Source organism: Nothobranchius furzeri, chromosome 6, assembly GCF_043380555.1.
Source record: "Nothobranchius furzeri strain GRZ-AD chromosome 6, NfurGRZ-RIMD1, whole genome shotgun sequence".
NCBI classification, from domain to species: Eukaryota; Metazoa; Chordata; class Actinopteri; order Cyprinodontiformes; family Nothobranchiidae; genus Nothobranchius; species Nothobranchius furzeri.
This window is the reverse complement of record NC_091746.1, coordinates 53,559,274-53,580,721: the sequence shown is the minus strand read 5'-3', so window position 1 is coordinate 53,580,721 and position 21,448 is coordinate 53,559,274. Positions and strand designations below refer to the sequence as shown.

The window sequence follows — 21,448 nt, the reverse complement described above, 5'->3', positions numbered from 1 at the left end:
ATGTTTTACCCCAGCTAAACGTAAACAGGAACTACATCCGGTTTCGTAAACAAAAGTGATAAAAAATGACAATATCCAAGATTTTATGAAAGTCTTTCATTGCTGTTTCAGGTGACAAGTCAGATCAAAACAAAAGTTACTAACATCAACAACTATCGACCTTAGCATTTTAGCACAGTTAGCATTAGTTACTAGTCAAGTTTCTTTAAAGTATAGTTGCAAGTTAAACCCTTTCTTTCAAAATAAAAGATTCAGTTTAATTGTTAAGTGGAATTGATTGCATTTAATTTTATACAGTCAAGTTAACTGAAAATAAATGGAAAGTAGATTTTTCACTTGTTTCATGTTAATGAAAATAAATGGCTTAACTATTACATTTTTATTAGATTGTGTTTTTGATGGCAGGCGATTCAACCGTCCGTTAAAGCTTTCAAAGTCTACATACAGATTGAGGTGGCACCAATGTTAACTGATTTTAATTCTTAATTCAATGCCAACAACACAGATCCACAAAAAGTGATCAGTGGTATTACAAACATGGTAATTTGTGAACAGGTTTTTCTGTATTAGATTCTGTAGTAGATTTATATAAGGGCATATATGAAAAATAAATTGTGTAAAGCCAGTAACATACTTTATTGACTGCTTTTACATGTTAATACATTTTAATAATTATTCTTTAAATTTAACTTTTGTCACAATTTGATTTTGTATCATGTGTTTTTACTCATTGTGACTTGATGCAAAACAACTAATCATTACATCACTTTTTCAATTGCAAGAACATACAGTATTAAGGGAATTAATGTCTTAAATCAGGAAAATCAAGTTTGTAAAATGTGAAACGTGACTCACGCTTCTATGTGTATTCTTTTATTTTGAAATTAAAAGGAAGCAGCACAGCGTCTTAGTACTGAACTTGACTTGGTCGGTCCTCTTTGGTAAGCAGCTTCCCAGCTCTGGAACATCATTACCCAGCATAGCATAGCGGAGAGCAGTCAGCCAGTCGAGTCTCTTTCCGAGGCCGGATGGTAAAATCCAACCTCCAGCGGATCTTAAACAGTCATTGCTTTGCTCGCGAGAAAGAAGGAAAACAGCAGCCCTTTACTACCATGGCGGATTTAAGTAGTGGTATTTGTGACATGATTGGGAAGTAAGTAAACGACCAAAAGTAGCTCTTGTAGCTATGTGCTAACCGTTTTGTGGGGGAGGGGTGGCAAAGATATTTCTCCTAGTTAGAACAGAAAAGCGGAAGGAAATTACTTGTAGCCGTACTGTTTGTTTAAACATTGTTGTCAGTTCTAACTTCAATCCTAATTGAAAATTATAATCAGAAAACGTGAATTATTCGTTTGTGTCCTTATAGTAAACTTGAACAATGTTAGCTTAGGGTAGCTAATGGACGTCGAACTTGTGTTGCGTCACGGTTGCCTTTGCTAGCAAACTTGGCAACTATCGAAAACAATTAAAGCATTTACAGAGTAATGTTTCAACAGTCAGCTATGAGGTAGTGTGAATATACTGTCGTTTTAGACTATGATTTTGAATAAAATGTCAGTTCTCGGACATTGTTTTCTAGTATTTGATTAAGTAAAACAGCCCCACAACGGCCAGCGAGTGACGTATCGTTTATTTGTACGGCCTCGCTGGATAAACATTGGCAGTCGCGCTCTGCTCAGTAAAAGTAGGCTAACATTGTGTGTTTCAGGCTAAAAGTCAGGAGAAAGGAAAGGTTACGCCATGTCAGCACAGGCGATCAGGCGTCACCCTCCTTGACCCCATCTGGTCAATTATTACGCAACTATCGTTTTACAGCTGGAGGAGTCTTTACGGCAGGACGACGTCTCTGACTCACGCAGTTACGCACGTTAAGTCGCACCTGCGCCACAGATTTTTAAAGTAGTAATCCAATTAAGACTCGTAATGAAATTATGAGATTGATTACTGTTTAAGAAAATAAAAACATCATGGATGCCTGAGCAATGTTTTAGGATTGATTAGGCGTAAGTTTGAGAATAAAAGTGGCCAATAAATGCGTTTTCATCTTATGTTGGAGTATAATCTGTCACTCTTTTGACAAAATAATTTAAAAATATATTAAATATGCTTATATTTTTTGGCAATATTGGCAAGGGAATGATTCAGTTTAAGAAGGAACTTTTAACCTCTGAAGGTAATTGAGTTTTTACTTAAAATTTACCTTTTACATTTGGATTTTTAAAAAGCAGGTGAATTTAATTATTTACTTAAGAAGTATAGTGTGGTTTTAATTCGGTTCAAGGAAATGCTTGTGTTTCATCTGTAAATATTTGTCTAATTGCTAGATTTGGTATTATAACAACTTTTGAGAACCATTTTTGGAGTTTTTGTTCTTGCCACATATTCTAGATTGTTTGGATGTCCTGTTGGAAAATATATTTGGGAATCACAGTTGTCCCTCTGTCTTTGATCTTTTTCAGCCTGTCCCTGCACAGTAGTAGTACCCGCGGTCCGGGGCCTCTGTGGTGCTCCTGATGTCCCTCTCCCACCCCTGAAGATCCCAGGTGGGCGAGGGAATGGCACACGGGATCACACTTTTTCAGCTCGGCCGCTCTATACAGTAAGTCAATAAAATGGTGTGTGTGTGTGTGTGTGTGTGTGTGTGCTTCCTGCTGTTCTAATATGCTTTCATGCATATTTCAGGACCGAAGACTGACAGTAACCGAAGAGCCTGCAGGGAATGGACGTCCTGGGATACTCCACTTCCTAAGTCGTCCCACAGTTACAAAGACAATACAGTGGGATGCTGTCTTAGGCAGCAGTGCACTCTATGTGGAGATACCTCGCGACCCTCTTCCTGAAGGCAGCAAGGAGAGGTAAGGCCAGGCCTTTTGGACTTTGAAGCTTTGAACAGAGAATAGCTGGTTATGATGGCCATAAACATGTGATCCTGGCGGCCGCCTTGTTTAAACTTCTGAGAATCTCAGAGTGAACTCAAGGTTAAAACCGCCACTCCTCATCTCTTCTGCTGTTTAGCTGACCCTCGCGTCTTTGTATTCCTCTCCCCAGTTTCACAGCTCTCCTGGAGTATGCTGAAGAACATCTGAAAGTCGTTAGTGTGTTTGTCTGCTTTTACAAGAACAGAGATGATCGTGGTTAGTGCCAACAGCCTGGAGGTCAGATATATTAATAATCATTTTGTAGCTGTTGTATTAAATCATTGTCTCGTTCGTTTTTCCAGCTAAACTGGTGCGCACCTTCAGTTTCCTGGGCTTTGAGATTGTGAAACCGGGCCATGCCCTCGTCCCACCTCGACCCGATGTCTTTTTCATGGCCTATAATTTTGACAGGGACTCCTCGGACGATGAGTGAACCCTCCTGACAACTTCTCCTCCAGTTGGTAGTTTTATTCCTCCTGTTGTGTTTTTTTCCCTCCCCTTACATAAACAGCTGTCTGAAACCCGGGTTACAGCTTTCTGTATACAAGCGCTCGCTACTCCATACTTTCTGTTGAAGGGAATATGATGTTCTGCGTCTGCATTTATGTTTGTGTAACATTCAATTGTTCTCACTGAAGATTATGTGATATCACCTGAAAAGGAGGGATTTTCTTGCAGTTCTTAGTATTCATTATTTTTCTTGTTTTATTAAGTCAGATTTATTTCTCCTTCCATCAAGTTTAAAGTGAAGGATTTTTCTTTACTTGAATGTTCATTAAAGAGAAAAGCCATCAGGTTTACACTTGAGTAATCTCAGCTTTTCTTTTTAAAATTGGCTCAACAGTGCTGTTTAAATTCCTTAAATACCTTCTTTTTGGACTGGATTACATCAGTAAGACTGGTTTTTCTCTTTTTGGTCACATTGTATTCCTGTACTAGTAATATGTTACATTTGGATCAGCAACCCCAATACCTGGTACTTTCTAGCTGTAGAGAAACACTTTCTGCTAGGACGAGTGAAAGAGCGAATGCTCCTGTGTTTGATGTAGGTGGTTCTGTTTCAAGTAAAAGATGTAGTGGTACTAAGAGAGGAACAGTGAATAATCCAAAGTGCTTTTTGCTTCTTTCTGCCATTTGTATCTGACAATTTTGTAGAATTTTGATTTTGAGGTTGAAATAAAAGCTGTGGTGATGTGATTTGAATTAGCATTCCTTTACACCTTTTATTTTTATGAATATGCTGTTCACCTGCATAGTGGTGGTACCTGTTGTGCTTCTGTGATAATAAAAACAAAAACTCATTTTGTGTCATTCACTTTTGCCACCTATGTTATAATGGATCATGGAAACCTAAACAATGTAGATGCAGTTATATTTCTCCACCACCAGGTGGCTTCAAAAGTGCAGTATGCGCATGTAGTCTATCCTGGTCCTCCGGAGCCACCGTCCTGCATGTAAAGCAGGTCACCAACCCGCGTAGCTAGCTACTTCATGGCTACTAGGTTGACAATACTGACCTTTGAACTTGAATAGATCAGAGGTAAACTAAACTTCGTGTATAATAATTTTAATGTTTTTGTCTATACTGATGCATTTGATTAAAAAGATGGCATATTTTTCTTTTCATCGTAGACTTGTGCGATTTAGAGAAAAGGCATGAGGGCACCTTGACCCCAGATGTAGAGGGTGGTCTGCTCCAACGCACCTGACTTCAGTTTTAACCATATGCATATAAAACCATAGACTGTATGTACAGTCTATGGTTTTAACTAGCTTCTGCAGAGTTGGTGACCTGCTAAACAGGTGAGGCAACCATTGAATCAGGTGTGTTGGAGCAGGTAAACCTGCAGAATGATATAACCTGCACTTATGTAGTGCCTTTCTGAGTCAGGACTCCAAAGCTCAACACTACAGTGCATCATTCATCTATTCACACCCTGGTGGTGGTGAGCTGCCCTGGGGCACACAGACCGCCTGAGCTACTGCTGCCCCCCCTCAATCCTTCTCACCCTGGACAAAGGTTTCCGGAGTTCCTTCCTGCTGGCAGAAGATGTAGCAGTCTGCAGACCAGGAAGCCACTAAATCTGTACCTGTTATTAGACCTGGTTCCTACAGTTATTACCAGAGTCCTTATAATTATATCTGCTCCTCATAGGAGTCACCGGTGTACTCCACCATGTTGCATGTCTGTAAATCCCAACCAGAACGAGCTGGAGCCTGACTCGCTGTACTTGATTCTGATTCATACTCGTTTAAAAATGAACAACTTTGGGAGATGTTTGAAAGGCAGCAGTTTAGTAAACGTAGTTAAAGTTGTCATAAATTCTCTAATTTAAATGGTTTGAACAGATTTTTTTGTTCTAGCGTAACTAAATCTCAATTTGAACTATTACCTTATGAATTAATTTGTTAGTGAAAATATACAAACTATAAAGATACACAGTGACTTGTGCTGACAGGTGGCCTTTTTAGTGAACTAAATATTTGCAAGCAAACAAGATTTTAGTCTAAATGTAAGGGGGCTTGATGCCCCAGTTTTGGTCCTGCTTCAAAAATTGAGGGACTTAGAAAAATTGAGCACGCTTCCTGAAAGTTTTAGATTCCGAACACAACTGATTTGTATAATTTAGTGTTAGATTAAGGTGTTAAAAAAAACACAGTGAGGAGTTAAGTTTTGCTTTTGGTTCTACAGACAGACACTAGGGGGCGCTAAGGCAAGCCAAAACTGCCTACCGTCCCTCTGATACTCATTTTCCTTCCGAGTGTAACCAAGAAAACGCAGGTTTTACTGCAAAATAAAAAAAAGTCCAATTAATAAAACAATAGAATAAACAAGCTCTTTAGTGACATTTGCCCAAAAGAAATCTGTAAATTACAAGACAAACACAACAGCCATGTACTGAATCCAAATATTTAATTGGTACATATTAAGTATTATTACGACATGTATAAAATTTCAAATCACAATATGAAGCAATGAAACTTCTCAGACTGCTGCAGGTGTTTGAGGCTGACAAGGTAAAAATGACTAATAATGATGAAAACAAGTTTAGCAACTAAACAGGCAGAAAAAGAGGTGCGCCGAAAGATAATAGAACACATTCTAGGAAACTAAACCAGATCTAATGTATTTTTCAGTAGAGTGCAGAAAAGGTAAAACAACACAGCACTGAAGCCAAGCGCCCACAATAGGTCTAAAAGTAGTTAGTACTGTAGGTTCACGGAGAGCAGAAGAGGGAGGAAAGAGGAGCAAAGGTCACGACAGAGAGAGGAAGTAAAGAGGACTCAGCTCATCAGTCTATGCAGGACAAAAATAACATCAACAAGAAAAAACAGTGGAAATAATGCACATCACAGTTAGCTTTAAACACCATAGTAGCATTGATACTTGCATGTTGTTGATTAAAAACAAAACAAACAAAAATCCTGAATGAACGGAAACAAGGACATCACCACAAACAGCCTGGAAATTAATGGAGGGGGGTCTGAATGTCAACAGAAACAGAAGAAGCTGATGAGTTCACTGGACTCAAACCGGACTGCTTCAAAGGCTGATAAACGTACGTATTTCTGTTTTTTACAAGAGCGACTTTCTGAACTGCAGCGCTGAAGGCGACCTCCGTCCACATCAGCCTCTGCTCTCCAAAGGATCAGACCTGCCAACCCAGAACATTTTACAGTACCACAACAGTGCGTAGAAGTCTGGCCCAGTCACTCACACGCCAATTCTATTCAAAGAATAAAAAACAAATGTATACACATTTGTTTTTTATTCTTTGAAATACTTGAAAAACCAGGACAGCTATGGGCAACTGACATAACCATAACATTAGTACTGTCTGGTGTTAAAGGTGTTCAATCCGAAAGCAAAAGAATTGCATTTTAAAACCATAAAACAGCTCATTTAAACAAATAACAAGCATAAAAAGAGAATTTTATGTAGGTTAGATCATAAGTGACGTGTTTCTTTACAAATGCTTTTACCCGTCTAATTTCCACAACAGCCCAGAAAATTTACTAAAAAGATAAACAAAATATTCTCATTTTTAACCAAAAACACGTTGGTTTTAAGAGAAGTCTTCTTGTCTGTTTGAACTGAATTTGTGGCTTTATGGTTGGCTGCATCCAATACAAGTTTTAATCTTGAGCCAGGGACACCAAAGGCACCTGGACAAAAACTACAGAGAATATAAAAGAAAACAGCCTTTTTCAAATAAACAAGCTCTAAATCCTTACTTTTTACAGTTTTGCTCTTCTAGAACAAAAATAAACAACGCCGCTTCTCTCGTGAAACTAGTCAGAAACAATCAACAATTATGATTTTTGCAATGCTTATAAAAATATTCTTTTTGAGATTACTTTCTTTTGCTCGCTTAGACTTTACTACAAGCAAAACGTGTATTTCTTCTATAAAGCAACAGGAAACCGAGCACTATTTCATCCCAGATTTTTTCATTCTTAGTTATAAAATATCTGTAGAAATACACCAGGAAAGTGGACATAATGTTAGCATGCACATGGTAACATGAATAAACCATATCATGCTTTTAGGGAGCAACAATAAATCTTAGCGGAGTCGTTTTTTTTTTTTGCCCATTTACAGTTTTATTTTGGGGGATCTAGTCAAAGACGTTATCAGGATGTAAACACTGGATTTGCCTTCCAGCTGCCCCTCTTGTGCCTTTGGTCTGTTTATGCTAGTGTGTCTTACACGGATATTAAAAAATACTGAAAATCCAGAACTGCTAAAAAGATTTTTTTCAGGAACATCAGGAGCAGTTTTTACTTCTGTTTGTGTCAACATTGGGCTTTATATCTATGTAGACGTCATTTAGGCTCTATAACGCATCCATTATCAAATGTTTGATAGCTGAGAAAGACCCATTCATCTCCATTCTCAGGATTCAAAACGATCAGTGGATTTGCTTTCCTAGCATGAAGACAGACATCAGGCTCACCAGTGAACATTTACAAGTAGAACAAGAGCAGATGAAGGTTTGCGGAGCACTTTATTAGCTAACCGTCCATGCATGGTGGTTGCTTGGAAACACCAGGGACAACCACACTCTGCCTTTTGAAATGTCATAGGAAAGACACACAGGCAGCTCACCCGATGCACATTGCAGGTGAATCCTGACCTTTTTCATTTCGTCTGAGAAATTCTTCTAACGCGAGAACACACGCTCCTATCGTCCAAAAGATGGACAGCCATAACGCAGAACCAGAAATCGTCACAAAATTCTCTTCTTATGCCTTCTTAAATGTTCATTTAAGTACTTCTGAGATTTGCATTGCTGCAAACAAACTAGACTCAGCTGCCAATAAACAGAAATTGACCCCAGGTTAGGCTTTTGTTTTTTCCCGTTAGCTCAAGGCAAAGAAATGGCAATATTCCAAGTGACAAGAGCACCTAACAGGTTGCAGACGAATGCTCCTGACTGGCCTTGTTTAGCTCTCAACTTCCCACATTTGAATCTCTAACTTGATGAGCAACTAACACTCAGATCATCTGCATATACATGGTACACTAAATGCAAGCAGGTTGGCAGGTGTTTTATGGGGGAAAAAAACATTTGAAAGTAACAAAAGTAATCTGGTTAATGCAGAACTAAAACAACGAGCAATTGCTTTGAGATGATTGGTGACAATATGAGTTGGTGATTCTTTTATTTGTGCGTTTCTTTTGTGCCCACTTGGGCGGCTGGAACAGGTCAGAGGGGGAGGAAAAGTCGTTAATTGGAATTTCAGGCAAGTGATGTTGATGGAGACGGTCCAAGTTCCAGCAGATGAGGTCAGTCCCTACTGAGGTGGTTTGTGTGTGATTGATTGTATACATTAATGGCTGTATATGCGATTTACAACTACTCATGGGTGAGTACATGTGAGTGCAATGTGTTTTAAGGTGGAGCTCTAAGGTACTTGACCATATACGAGGGTGCACAGAACGGACGCTTGTGTGCGTGGACCCTAGGAATAACTGCCACTTGGACCTCATCGTCCCTTGCTGTAGCCAGGAAAGAACTGGTCGAGTAGAATCTGGAGCGTCTTGTTTTGGTTCATGACATAGTCTTTGCCCAAGTCGTGGCGGCAGGCGGGGCAGGTGTACACCTGTGCGCGGAACGAGCGCTGGAGACAAGTCTGAGGATAGGAGAAGCCACGTCAATTTTACAGAGACAGGTTTTTGTTCAAGGGCAAAGACCATCCACCCATGTGCTGCTGAAAAGTATCGGTCCCCTTACGCTCTTTACACATCCAGCAAGATAACAAACCGACCAACTCGGCTTGGTGCCGATTGTTGGGAGACCAAAAATGGGTTTACGTCTAACTAGGAAGGAGTATGATCTTGTCAGGGAAAAGTCTGGGAGTTATGGTGCGTTCGATTTACCTCGGATGTCGGAACTGAGAACGACTTCACACTCGAGTTTACCGCATTCTGGTTACCGTAGTCGGAGAAGTCAGGACTCCAATATGGCGATGCACACCACCCAAGTAGCCATTGCTTGTCTTGTTAAATAAACATAATTCACCCAAAACTTACTGTTGCTAATACGGAGAGCTGCCATTTTGGATGTCGAGGTCGGAGTTCTGAAATTCTTCCAAGTTTCCGATTGGCAGGTCCGACTTTAGGGGGAGTTTCATTTTTCCTACTCGGAAGTAGGGTTCTCCGAGGAAAAACTGAACTCAACATTACATCAACTGATTAAGGAGGGGTACATGAAAGTGTGAGCAGCAGTTTGTGCTCATCACAGATCTGGATTTAGAAGAATTTAGGCTTGTTCAGCAACACCAACTTCCTCCAAGCTTGTCCCACACCGAGTGGTCGTGTGACAGACAGCCTTATGGTCTTTGCTTTTTGACATATTTAGGCCTATTTCTGGTAAGGAATTATCATTACACTGAAATATGAGTCGTAACACTGAATCAATATATTTAAAAGCAGTGTATTAATTTTCTATTGCAAATTTACGTGCCAACATTTATTGTATTTCTTTTGTGAGATGCAATTCAAACTCCGACTGCTAGGTGGCAGCACTTTTTACCATCTTCATTCTGATTAAATGAAATCTCCCATAACACCAATTGTGTCTTGGAAGCATCCGTTCCGAGTTTTCCAATTAAAGTCTTGAAAATAGCAAATATCGTATTGTCTGGTATTATGATAAACATCGTATCGCCAGATTCTTGCTAATGCACACCCCTAGCCTACTTCAGGTTGTCAGACAGGTTTTGTTGAAGTGATTTTTAACTATTGTATAGTCTGGTTTCTAAAATTTAATCCAGTGTTGCAAATATTTTGGTTAATTTTAATTAATTCATGATATGATTCCCCCCCCCCCCCCCCCCCACATAGGGCCAGGCAGGCCAGGGTAGCTTTTAGAATTACCAAATAAAATACAAATTAGCAAATTGCCCTTTTTGTTAACTCAGGTTGCCGCTGATGTTTAAATTTGTTTGCTCGTCTAAAACACGTAAGATTTTCTTACTTTTTTACAGTGTAACAAGGGGGTAAATACTTTTTTACAGCACTGTGCTAAACGTTTGTACCTTGCAGACATTGTGCGAGCAGACAGTGGTGATGGGCTGAAAGACCAGCTCTTGGCAGCACACACACATGAAGATCTGCTCCATCTTCTGCAGGAAATTCTTTTACAAGAACACATCACAGGAGGAGGGCAACACAAAAAATAATGAATTAGTCCGGTTTGTGTTCTAGCTGTTTTTAGAGCTTTGCTTCAATCAGTGATGCTCTAAAATAAATAAATAAATAAATAATAGAGAAATGAAGGAGACTACCTCACTCTGGTGCGACAATCAAGAAGTTGTCAGTGTCTAATAAATGTGTTCGGATTCCTACCGGCCCCTCTTTAAGGTTCTCCATGGCTTCATCCCACAGCTTCTTGTTGGCCGTGTCATCTTGAATCAGCTGCTGCTGCTGCTCCGACAGCTGGAACGTCTCCTCTATCTTCACGCGTTTGGATGGAGGCTCCGTCGCTGGTGGCACTTCTGATTAAAACACAAAATATGACTTAAAAACTAACAGCTAATTTTTTTTGGCTAAAGTAATAATAACTAAAACATTCTAAATGTGATGTTTTTGAGATGTTTAAAGCCGTCTTTAAATGGTTTCACTGATCCGGCTGTCCTCACCTGTCCTCTTCTCACAACACCTTGTCTGATCTGCTCTGAGCATTGTGTGTAAAAGCACCCACCATTATCTGCAGCTGTCTTCTGCTCTCCATTACGTTGAAGTACATCCTCTGGCATCTTGGTGTGTAGAAGCTCATCCTCCCCATCCTCCTCCACCTCCTCGTCTTCCTCCTCTCCATCCACTTCATTCTCCTCTTTCACTTTGGCCTTGCGTCTCCGGGACCTCCCCCTTCCGGGATAATGCTTATTGCGACCGCCATAGCCAGGTCTAGCGCACGGCTCCTTCTTTGATTTGTTGGACATAGCAGCCAAATAGCCAGGCGGGTACTGCAGAAAAATGGATTTTAGAGTGTAGTAGAAGTAAAAAGAAACAAAAGGTTCACTGGTGTGGATAACAACCACTCCATCTCAAACGGCAGTCTAACCTGAACAGAAAGGCCCAGTTTCTTTATCCTCTCCAGACCTTCAGGGGTCCACGGTGCCGGTTCCAGATCATCCCGTCTCAGCAGGTACCTCCACACTAAATAACCACACTTCCCAATCTCTGGCCAGTATTTGACCACCTGCAAACCACCACAAAAAACAATGGTGAAATATTTTATACTCAAGATGCACGTGAGTTTTGAACCAGCTTTGACATTAATTTTTCTTTGATGGAGAACCTCTGAGTGTACCTTATAAATGCCATCATAGCGGTTTCCCTCCTCTGGTGCATATTTGCTAATACGTCTACCTTTAGAGCTGCGCACCACTCTGACTGGTTTTCCTGCTCGCCAGTTTCTGGACTCTGCTCCGTCTTTGTCATTCAGAGGTGCATCACAGTTTAGGGCCAAAGCTCTGCAAGAGTCAGCATTCGAGATACATCATCAAGTATAACGATGAAAAATAATGATCTCCTTAAAATTAGAATCACTAAATCAACGTTCATTACTGTCATTAGGATTTTGGTAAGTGTTGGACCTGTTCATGTGAGTCAGCGTTTGGTCAAAGCAGTGCTCTCCGATCCGTTTGTTTCCCGAGAGGTCACGACCCCCGCTGCCTGTGTAGGTGAACTCATCTCCCCGGTCCTACCGGAGATTGACGTTATCATACCAGTTTTTCAAAACATAGCCAATAACGATACATCAGTCTGCTTCACATGCCAGAGTGAAACCCACCACTTCGTCCTCGAAGCCGCCAGCCAGCACCAGCGAATAGGAGCCATCGTTGCTGCGGCCGTGGATGCCGCCGACGTGTGGCCTGTGGACACCTGCCTCGCTCACCTGAGGAGGTGATAGGACAGAGAACAAGCATACGAGGAAAAAATAAAACGATCTGCGTTCTTTTGAAAGCAAGCATGGGTTTGACTACTTTAGTAATGTACTGTAAAAATGCTGTAGCTTCTGTCTACGTATAAAAGTAAAGATACACACATTTTTATTTTTATACCACTAGTTTTTACCAGTAACAAGTTGTTTCTTTCTCAGGTTTAAGCCACATGTCTACAAATGCTGATGATTTTAACTATAATGCAGGTTTTATTTGAACACTTATTTTCGCACTGTAGAGATTGAATTATACAAAGTTTGTATAATGTATTTTTTCATTGTCCTTGTATTTTTACAATGGGTTAAAAATGCTTTTTCAACATTAATACATGTAGTGTATATGCTGATGCTCTTATTTTGAAGGAAATTTAGCTTCTGCTGTATTTGACAAAGTTGGGAAAATAAAAATTGCACTGAAGACTTATTTTTTTTAACCAAAAGCTTTGTAACAGTCCGTTTCATCATGCTAAAAACTCATAAGATTATCTAAGGACTCATTTTTATTATTTAGGAAAATGTCCAATTCTTTACCACAAAAGGGGCGGGGTTAAAACTTCTCAATAGCCAGCCACCAGGGGGCTGCTCTTCTGCTTGTTTATAAAATCGTTAATTATACTAAAATACAACCACATGACAGATTTGGCTCTTTGCAGAGGACTAAAACCTCTGGTGCTCCATGCCTTATGCTTCTAACTGGGATTTTGTGTTTGTTGGACCATCAGGCGATTTTAAACATGCCGGTTATCCAATTAGCTTTTATAGCTAAGGTAATAAATTTAAATGGGGACTGAAAAACGTTTCGTTCTTGCTCTAATCTGTATTTTTTTTTTCATTTATTCTGGTCGTGTAAATAAAATGCCTAAATTACAGCCAAGTATCTACCACTAACCTGTACTCTGAATTTCCAGGTAGTTCCAACAGGAACGCCAGGAACAGGTCCATAGTGGTTTGAGGGAACAATCGTGCACTCTTTAGTGCGTCCCACACAAGCCATACCCTGTACACAAAAAGGAAAGAAAACACCTTTTTACCACAATAATACTATTAAACAGCAAAATCCCTACTTAGGGAGCCTTTCCGATTTTCAATGGCAGAACATTCTACAGCCTCGGACCTGAAACCGAAAAAGCACGGTCCCCTCCATGCAACGCTTTAAAAACAAATAAAAGAACTTTAAAATTGACTCCGTACCTAACCGGTTAGCCAAGACCCGGATGACGTGCTCTCTCTCCTCTTAGTACCGGTTACAAATCTAGCTGAGGAGTTCTGGACCATCTGCAGTCTAGAGATGGAGATCTGGCTTATCCCAACAAGCGGGGAACTACAGCAATCCAGGCGTGAGTTTATAAACGCATGGATGCTAATGCGTCTAGCTGCTAGCAGTGTCGCGTCTCACTATAGAGCTGAAGAGAATAACCTCAGTTTTGTCATCATTGGTACTCAAGAAGTTTAGAGCCACCCAAGCTTTAACCTCCGACATACAGTCTATTAGAGGCTGGACCGAGGCTGCAGCACCACGCTTCAGGGGAACATGAAGCATGACCTGGCAGTCATGTGTGCATAGGTGAAAACTGATCTGTGTTTACAGAACAACAAACCCAATGGCAGCAAATAAGCAGAGAACAGAAAACAACATTCTATTTTTTAGGCAACAATACCAGACCCCACACAAACATCTTATTGTAAGGGTTAAAGATATTTAAGTGAACGCTGTGTGACTCAGAGCCATTAAAATGTACCCAAGCACGCGAGTCAGCCTGTTTTCAATTAGTTCACAGAGAGAGGGAGCATTCTGGTAAAGAAAGGACTTATTTTCCATCAGCCATTCCAGGAAAGTGGCTAAGTCATGGCTAATGGCAATGTTCACGTTACCCCACGGAGAAGAGCGTCAAGGAAACGGCATATCCACCGTGGAAGAGAGACACACGGTTTCTTAAAGCTATGACCAGACAACTGGATTAAAGCTACATCATGCAGATGGTTTCCTTTCATTTTTCTACCTTTACTGAGAAATGTTAACACTGGGCAAGATCTCCCACTCGGCTGTGGTTTGTTCCTGGTAACCCTGAGAGCTGTCTCACCTTTCCCCAGTCCCTTTGACTCTCCGTTGTAGCTGAAGGCATTTTGGCTTTCTTCTTGCTGGCTTTGAGCTTCTCGCCAGCCTTCACAACTTCACTGGTGTCATTTTTACAGGTCGGACAGTACCTGGCAGAGCAACAACAGATCAATTTTATACTCTGCGCTTTTGAGATCTGAAAGCTTTGGAGTATTATGAGTTGGGTAAAACCTAAATTACAATCTGACGTTGTGTTTTTCTTCTGGCAGAGATGTGACATCAATGAGACATGGAGGAAAAGATTTGTTTAATGGAAAGTTGCTTAGAAGAAAAACTACTAATGCTGTGAGCTAATGAGTAATCGAACATTAAGATGCTGTGACATTTTTATGATCTTATCTGTTCAACTAGTTAAGTGGGGAATGATTCATGGAAAGTTTTTTTAAAGCAGAAGAATTGAAGGAAACTTTAAAATTCAAGTGATAATGTTTCTGTTATTTATTAACTTGATTTGCGTAAGAAATAAAGCATTAAAGAACACTGAAACCCTCAACAATGTACACAAAACCTGAACTTTGTTTCATCTGAAACTATATAAGGCGAGAACTTCCGTGTCATCCGCTTTTAATATAATTTATTAACTGCAGTCGATAAAAAGTCATTAATAGTCTTTTTTTAATGATTTATTTGAAAATAAAAAGACACAGGCCTCAAGATTTTCTCCTGTTTAATCTCTAAAATATCAAAAGGTTGTGAATTACTGAAAAAAGAAAAACTAAAAATAATGCTGTTTAAGTTGCAACAAGAAGCAAGATAGTGAATAATGGAGATGATTTTCATCCCCATGAGTCTTATACCTTTCCTAAAGAGGTACTTCACTGAGAAACCATTGTTTACTTTTTTGAAAATGATCAGTGACTCTTGAACGTGAACTCCTACACCCATCTCCTGCATTAACTTCTGAGAGAAAACAGACGGTGAAACTCTTGGATTTGAAAATCGTGACAGATCTACATCACACTTTCACTTAACATTCAAGACTCACCCATCTTGCCTCACGCTGAGGAAGGCTTTTGTTGGTTTAGCGTCTAGGAATCAGCAGCTTAAGTCTCGGCTAGTAGAAGCTAACTGTTAGCATTAGCTACTCCACCACACAGCAGAACTCTTTCAGGCTTGAGTAATTTGTGGAGATAAAACATCAACGCTGCAAAGCAAATGGAGTCAGTGGCCCTTTTTAGAAGACACGCCATGCCAGCTAATCTGACGAACGTGCCGTGGCACCATGGCGATGCAGGAATTTTGAGGCATTTGCTCCGCCAAGCTTGGTGGTAATATTACCGCAACGCCGGACTTGTGAATTCATATTGCGCCTTGGTGCAACAAAAGGTGGCATCATGGTCACGTGGGAAGTTACTGCTGAGCTCCAGCCAGCTACAATATTGAAAATGACAGGGCAGTAAGCAGTAAGAACAAGCTGAGAGGATAAAGTGGAGCGATACAGAGCTACGGGAGCTTCTCTCTGTTAGAGCTGGAGCTCAGATCACCAGAGACTGCAGATGGACTGTGGAGGACAGACACCTTAAGGAACGCCTTGTCAAAACAACTTGGTGAGCGTGGCTTCGATTGCAATAAAAAGCAAGTTATGTCCAAGTTAAATGGAGGTCCATGGCAGCACAGAGACCACCCCCATGCCCCCTTTATACGGCCACGGTCTAACCACTTATCCGGTCTAAAGCTCTCGGATGCCAGCTCAGCATTACGGCAAATTGGCGGCATTGTTTTATAAAAGAATCTAGTGGTAGAGTTGCGTTGCTGTTAGCCAATCAGAGACGAGATGTCTAAATTTCATGAAATAAGAGTCCAAATCCTGCCGTCCGAAGTCGTCTCCCCCCCAGTGAAGAACCTCTTTATTTCTACAACCCAGGTTCTGCTTTGCAGGAAAATAATTAATTAATTTAAATCCACTACTTTAAACTTTCACTTGAACATTAAGTCATCATTTCACAACGATTTGAACCTAAATCACCTCTAACTTGCTGCATAAATGCACAGCTAACACTGTCTTGTTTAGAAGATTCTGTGGCTGATCATTGAGCTGAAAGCTCTCTCTCACCAGTCCTCGTCATCTGGGATGGTGGCCAGCGGCGGGTTGAGGCAGTAGATGTGGAATGCCATGTTGCACTCATCACACAGCAGCTGCATGTGAGCGTCCTGCTTCCCGCCGCACACACAGCAGGAGCAGAATCGACACTCCGAGTCTGGGTCGGCCTTGCAGTGTTTGCACTCTGGCCCACTCTTCCCTGGAGCCACAAATACACGAGATACGCATTAATTAACAGAAAAGGTGATGCACGTATCTCCACAACAGTGTGTTATAGGTGTGAGATCTAATCCGTACGTTTAAACTGTCCATCAGCACTCGAGAGCGGATGAGCCCCTGCTGTCTCCATCTGATAGATTTCATCTAAAAATTGAACTTTACAATCTCCGATTACATCTCCAGGACCCCTAGGGGGAAACATACCAGTCAAGGCAGATAAACGAAAGCACAACAATGTGGACTTAAGGAGAGGGGGAAGAACTAATTTACATCCATTATCAAATCTATTCATCTCAGGAGGCAAAATCCTCACCCTAGCAGGATATTGACTCGGAGCTCCTTGTTGGTGCGAGAAGTTTGATTTAGGGTCACAATCTCTGCATCGTACCAGAAGCCCCTCTCATCTGGTGTCTCCATGTTGTAGTTAACCATCACACGCATACCCACCTGGAGCTGGTCCCATCGCAGCACGGTCCTGGCACGTGGTCTTACATCTACCAATTTCATCTCAACCACACCGTTCTCTGGATAGCTGGAAGTATTGAAAAAAAATAAATAAATTATGGGTATACATATTTTACTTATTCCATTAACTGGTTCACCAATGTGTTTTAAGAACTTTATATCAGCTTCAGCTTAGGTGCAAAATTTTTCTAAACAACACAGGTTCTTACACGACTTTCCTCGTTACATTCCTGAGCCAAGAAACAGAAAAAAATTCACTTGATTGTTAGGCGCACTACTTAACAATTAGCAATTAAGACTGTTTATGTTGAATTAAATTATTGTAACTCTTTTAAAAGAGAATAAACAAGAAATAAACATAATAACACTTGTAACTCTAAAACTGTCTCTTGAAGCCACAAAGTTAAGGAAACGACCTAAAAGCAGCATGGTTGGATCACAGTTGAATCATTTACTGTAAATCCTGAATATAGTTTCTGGTAACTGCTGCAGACGGTGATGGTGTGACTGAAGATGAACAACAGCCAATCTAAGCAGAAACATAAGTTAGGGAAGAGTTGAGCGAGAGTAGAACGGTTCTCCTCTGACGTTTGCCTCTTCATCAAACATCTGATGATCATTTTGTTAAGCAGCAATAAATCTCAACACGGACGTCTCCATCATCTGGGGAGTGCCGCAAAGCATCTGAAACTACACTAACATGAACAATGTGTCAAGAGCGACAGTTTCCACTCAGTGTGAGATCAAAAGCGTGGTAACGGATTAAATGCATGAGCAAGCAGTGCTTCTGTACATCTTACTAGGAAAGCTGACCCCAAAATACGTGAATCTGCAGTAAAGCACACCAACTGCAGCCTCTTTAACTCAAGGAATACAGGTCCTACTCAAAAATTAGCATATTGTGATACAGTTAATTTTTTCTGTAATGCACTGATAAACATTAGACTTTCATAAATTTTAGATTCATTACACTTAACTGAAGTAGTTCAAGCCTTTTATAGTTTCTAATATTGATGATTTTGGCATACAGCTCACGAAAATCCAAAATTCCTATCTCAAAAAATTAGCATATCATGAAAAGGTTCTCTAAATGAGCTATTAACCTAATCATCTGAATCAACTAATTAACTCTAAACACCTGCAAGAGATTCCTGATGCTTTTAAAAACTCCCAGCCTGGTTCATTACTCAAAACCGCAATCATGGGTAAGACTGCCGACCTGACTGCTGTCCAGAAGGCCATCATTGACACCCTCAAGCAAGAGGGTAAGACACAGAAAAAAATTTCTGAACGAATAGGCTGTTCCCAGAGTGCTGTATCAAGGCTCCTCAGGGGGAAGTCTGTGGGAAGGAAAATGTGTGGCAGAAAACGCTGCACAACGAGAAGAGGTGACCGGACCCTGAGGAAGATTGTGGAGGACCGGTTCCAGACCTTGGGGGAACTGCGGAAGCAGTGGACTGAGTCTGGAGTAGAAACATCCAGAGCCACCGTGTACAGGCGTGTGCAGGAAATGGGCTACAGGTGCTGCATTCCTCAGTTCAAGTCACTTTTGAACCAGAAACAGCGGCAGAAGCGCCTGACCTGGTCTACAGACAAGCAGCACTGGACTGTTGCTCAGTGGTCCAAAATACTTTTTTCTGATGAAAGCAAATTTTGCATGTAATTCAGAAATCAAGGTGCCTGAGTCTGGAGGAAGACTGGGCAGAGGGAAATGCCAAAATGCTTGAAGTCCAGTGTCAAGTACCCACAGTCAGTGATGGTCTGGGGTGCCATGTCAGCTGCTGGTGTTGGTCCACTGTGTTTTATCAAGGGCAGGATCAATGCAGCTAGCTACCAGGAGATTTTGGAGCACTTCATGCTTCAGTCTTCTGAAAAGCTTTATGGAGATGAAGATTCCATTTTTCAACACAACCTGGCACCTGCTCACAGTGCCAAAACCACTGGTAAATGGTTTACTGACCATGGTATTACTGTGCTTAATTGGCCTGCCAACTCTCCTGACCTGAACCCCATAGAGAATCTGTGAAATATTGTTAAGAGAACATTGAGAGACGCAAGACCCAACACTCTGGATGAGCTTAAGGCTGCTATCGAAGCATCCTGGGCCTCCATAACACCTCAGCAGTTTCACAGGCTGATTGCCTCCATGCCACGCCGCACTGAAGCAGTCATTTCTGCAAAAGGATTTCCGACCAAGTATTGAGTGCATAACTGAACATAATTATTTGAAGGTTGACCTTTTTTTTTGTATTAAAAACACTTTTCTTTTATTGGTCGGATTAAATATGTTAATTTTTTGAGATAGGAATTTAGGGTTTTCATGAATGCCAATATCATCAATACTAGAAACAATAAAAGGCTTGAACTACTTCAGTTGTGTGTAATGAATCTAATATATATGAAAGTCTAATGTTTATCAGTACATTGCATACAATAATGAACTTTATCACAATATGCACATTTTTTGAGAAGGACCTGTATTATGGTGAAGTATGCCCTTCTCACTGAGAAGACTTGGGCATGTACATCTTTACACTAACTGAAGAGGACCAACAAATACTAGAGTTTTAGACCGAGTGCACTCCCAGGAAGAGGAGGCCCGAGGGAACAGTGCACAGGCTTCCTTTTTTCCCTCTAGGCCTGAGGGATTAATGTGATTTTGAGAAGAGAGAAGGGGGTCTGAATAGAAGCAACACAAAAACACACAGACGCATGCCGGCGCTCAATTGTGTACACACACAAACAGGCAAAAAGCGAAGGATTATCAACTTTGAAGCTCAGTGGGACTCTGAATGAACAGAATGAGAGAAGGCACAACATAACAGAGGCTTGAGTACCCAGCCACATGAGCGGTCACCAACATATTTCAGACCCATAAAGTTTGTTGAACAAATACGCAACGGTTAACTTTATGGTTCCACGTGTACACGCACTGTCTCATAGAGTTCTTCCACTAAGTATGTTCATTATTAGAACAGGGCTGGTGTTGGAGATGTTTTTTGACAAGAAAGAACCTGTTTGAGTTCCCGCAGCCACGGTGCTAACTCAGAGCCACATCGTTTGTCTCTTCCAGTAAATGTTTCATTTGTTGCATGAGTTTCTGTAGGATTGTGATGTAGCAATAAAGTTAATCTCCATAGATCAGAGTTTATTGTTACTCAAGCAAAAATGAGTCTAAATATAAACACCGTTTTAAACAACAGTCATGTTTGTGAATGCTCTCTTCACTACTCTACAGCGGGTGTTTGTACACTGGTGAATCTTGAAAAATTAGAATATGGTGTAACAATCCATTTATTTCCATTCTATTCATCTATCTGCAGTCTTTGCAGTTCCTGTTTTAAAGTAGGCAAACATTTTTTTTTCCCACAGGCCAACAATAAAAACCAATAAACAGTAATTCTCTTAAATGAAAATGCAATATTTCCCCTACTAACTTTTGAGATTTGGAGTGTAAAAAATTGCATCAAACCAAAAATAGTTAAAGCTTGGTTTGTTCCACTGATTTAATCCGATGCTCACCTGTGCAAGCCAGATACCTGCATCTCTGGGGTTGGGCTGTGAGCCGATGAAGGAGCTAATCAGTGAGACTCCCGTGTTCTGTTCATCTTCATCACAGACAACAGCTCCTCAAATAGGTATGTGCTCAGTGTTGCCAACTGTTATTGGCTGAAAATAGCTGAAGTTCCCCCCAAAAGTCACTAGATGTCGCCAGATGACGTCACATGCTAATTTACATATGACGCAATGACATCATCTGGTTTGCGTGATGACGTCACCATGTTTGCGTCATGACGTCACCGGTCTTTTAGAGTAAATCAAATAAAACCCAGGTGATTTTATTTAAAAAATTATTTAATTTATTTTTTTATATTTTATTAAAATAAAACCCCATAGAATACAAAACAGCAGCCTTTAAAACATCAAAGAAAGAAGGCATAAAAAATGGAAGGAATATTTCTATTTTGTCTGAAGAGAATGGAACTCTTAAAACACAAAAATATTAAATTGATAGGAAAGCATGTATGATTGAATTAAAATGAATTTTGTCTTGTAGTTTTCAAGTGCCTTGAGATGTATTCTTCTGTTGTGATTCAGTGCTATATATTGACCTAAAAGATAATATATATATAAATATATATTTTGTTTTTGTTTGGTTTTGTTGTTTTTAGTACTTTTGTGTAAAAAGAAGCAGGCTGTATTTAGTATTCAGAAACGTTACATGCAAACTGCC

General features: G+C 40.4%; 2 protein-coding genes across 3 annotated transcripts in view; one reads left to right on the top strand and one right to left on the bottom strand.

Annotated features, from left to right (window-relative positions):
* Nucleotides 1–937: 937 nt before the first annotated feature.
* Nucleotides 938–4,219, top strand: oaz1b (ornithine decarboxylase antizyme 1b). Its single transcript, XM_015942173.3, is given in 6 exon segments — nt 938–1,153; nt 2,460–2,511; nt 2,513–2,599; nt 2,683–2,855; nt 3,049–3,134; nt 3,221–4,219. Coding segments are annotated over 6 exon segments (654 nt in total). The 5' UTR covers nt 938–1,028; the 3' UTR covers nt 3,352–4,219.
* Nucleotides 4,220–8,578: 4,359 nt separating this feature from the next.
* Nucleotides 8,579–21,448, bottom strand: part of LOC107374022 (E3 ubiquitin-protein ligase UHRF2) — a 32,363-nt gene continuing 19,493 nt past the window's right edge. The window contains exons 4-16 of one of the 2 annotated variants that reach the window (XM_015942166.3): nt 17,063–17,281; nt 16,828–16,937; nt 16,543–16,729; nt 14,455–14,578; nt 13,263–13,370; nt 12,224–12,328; nt 12,027–12,133; nt 11,741–11,903; nt 11,492–11,629; nt 11,129–11,393; nt 10,774–10,922; nt 10,464–10,562; nt 8,579–9,056 (exon numbers count right to left, since the gene is read on the bottom strand). In XM_015942166.3, the coding sequence (XP_015797652.1) occupies nt 8,910–9,056; nt 10,464–10,562; nt 10,774–10,922; nt 11,129–11,393; nt 11,492–11,629; nt 11,741–11,903; nt 12,027–12,133; nt 12,224–12,328; nt 13,263–13,370; nt 14,455–14,578; nt 16,543–16,729; nt 16,828–16,937; nt 17,063–17,281 (1,921 nt within the window). In that variant the 3' untranslated portion in view covers nt 8,579–8,909. Of the gene's footprint in view, nt 9,057–10,463; nt 10,563–10,773; nt 10,923–11,128; nt 11,394–11,491; nt 11,904–12,026; nt 12,134–12,223; nt 12,329–13,262; nt 13,371–14,454; nt 14,579–16,542; nt 16,730–16,827; nt 16,938–17,062; nt 17,282–21,448 lie in introns of both variants that reach the window. The other variant, XM_070552321.1, reaches the window with a different exon arrangement.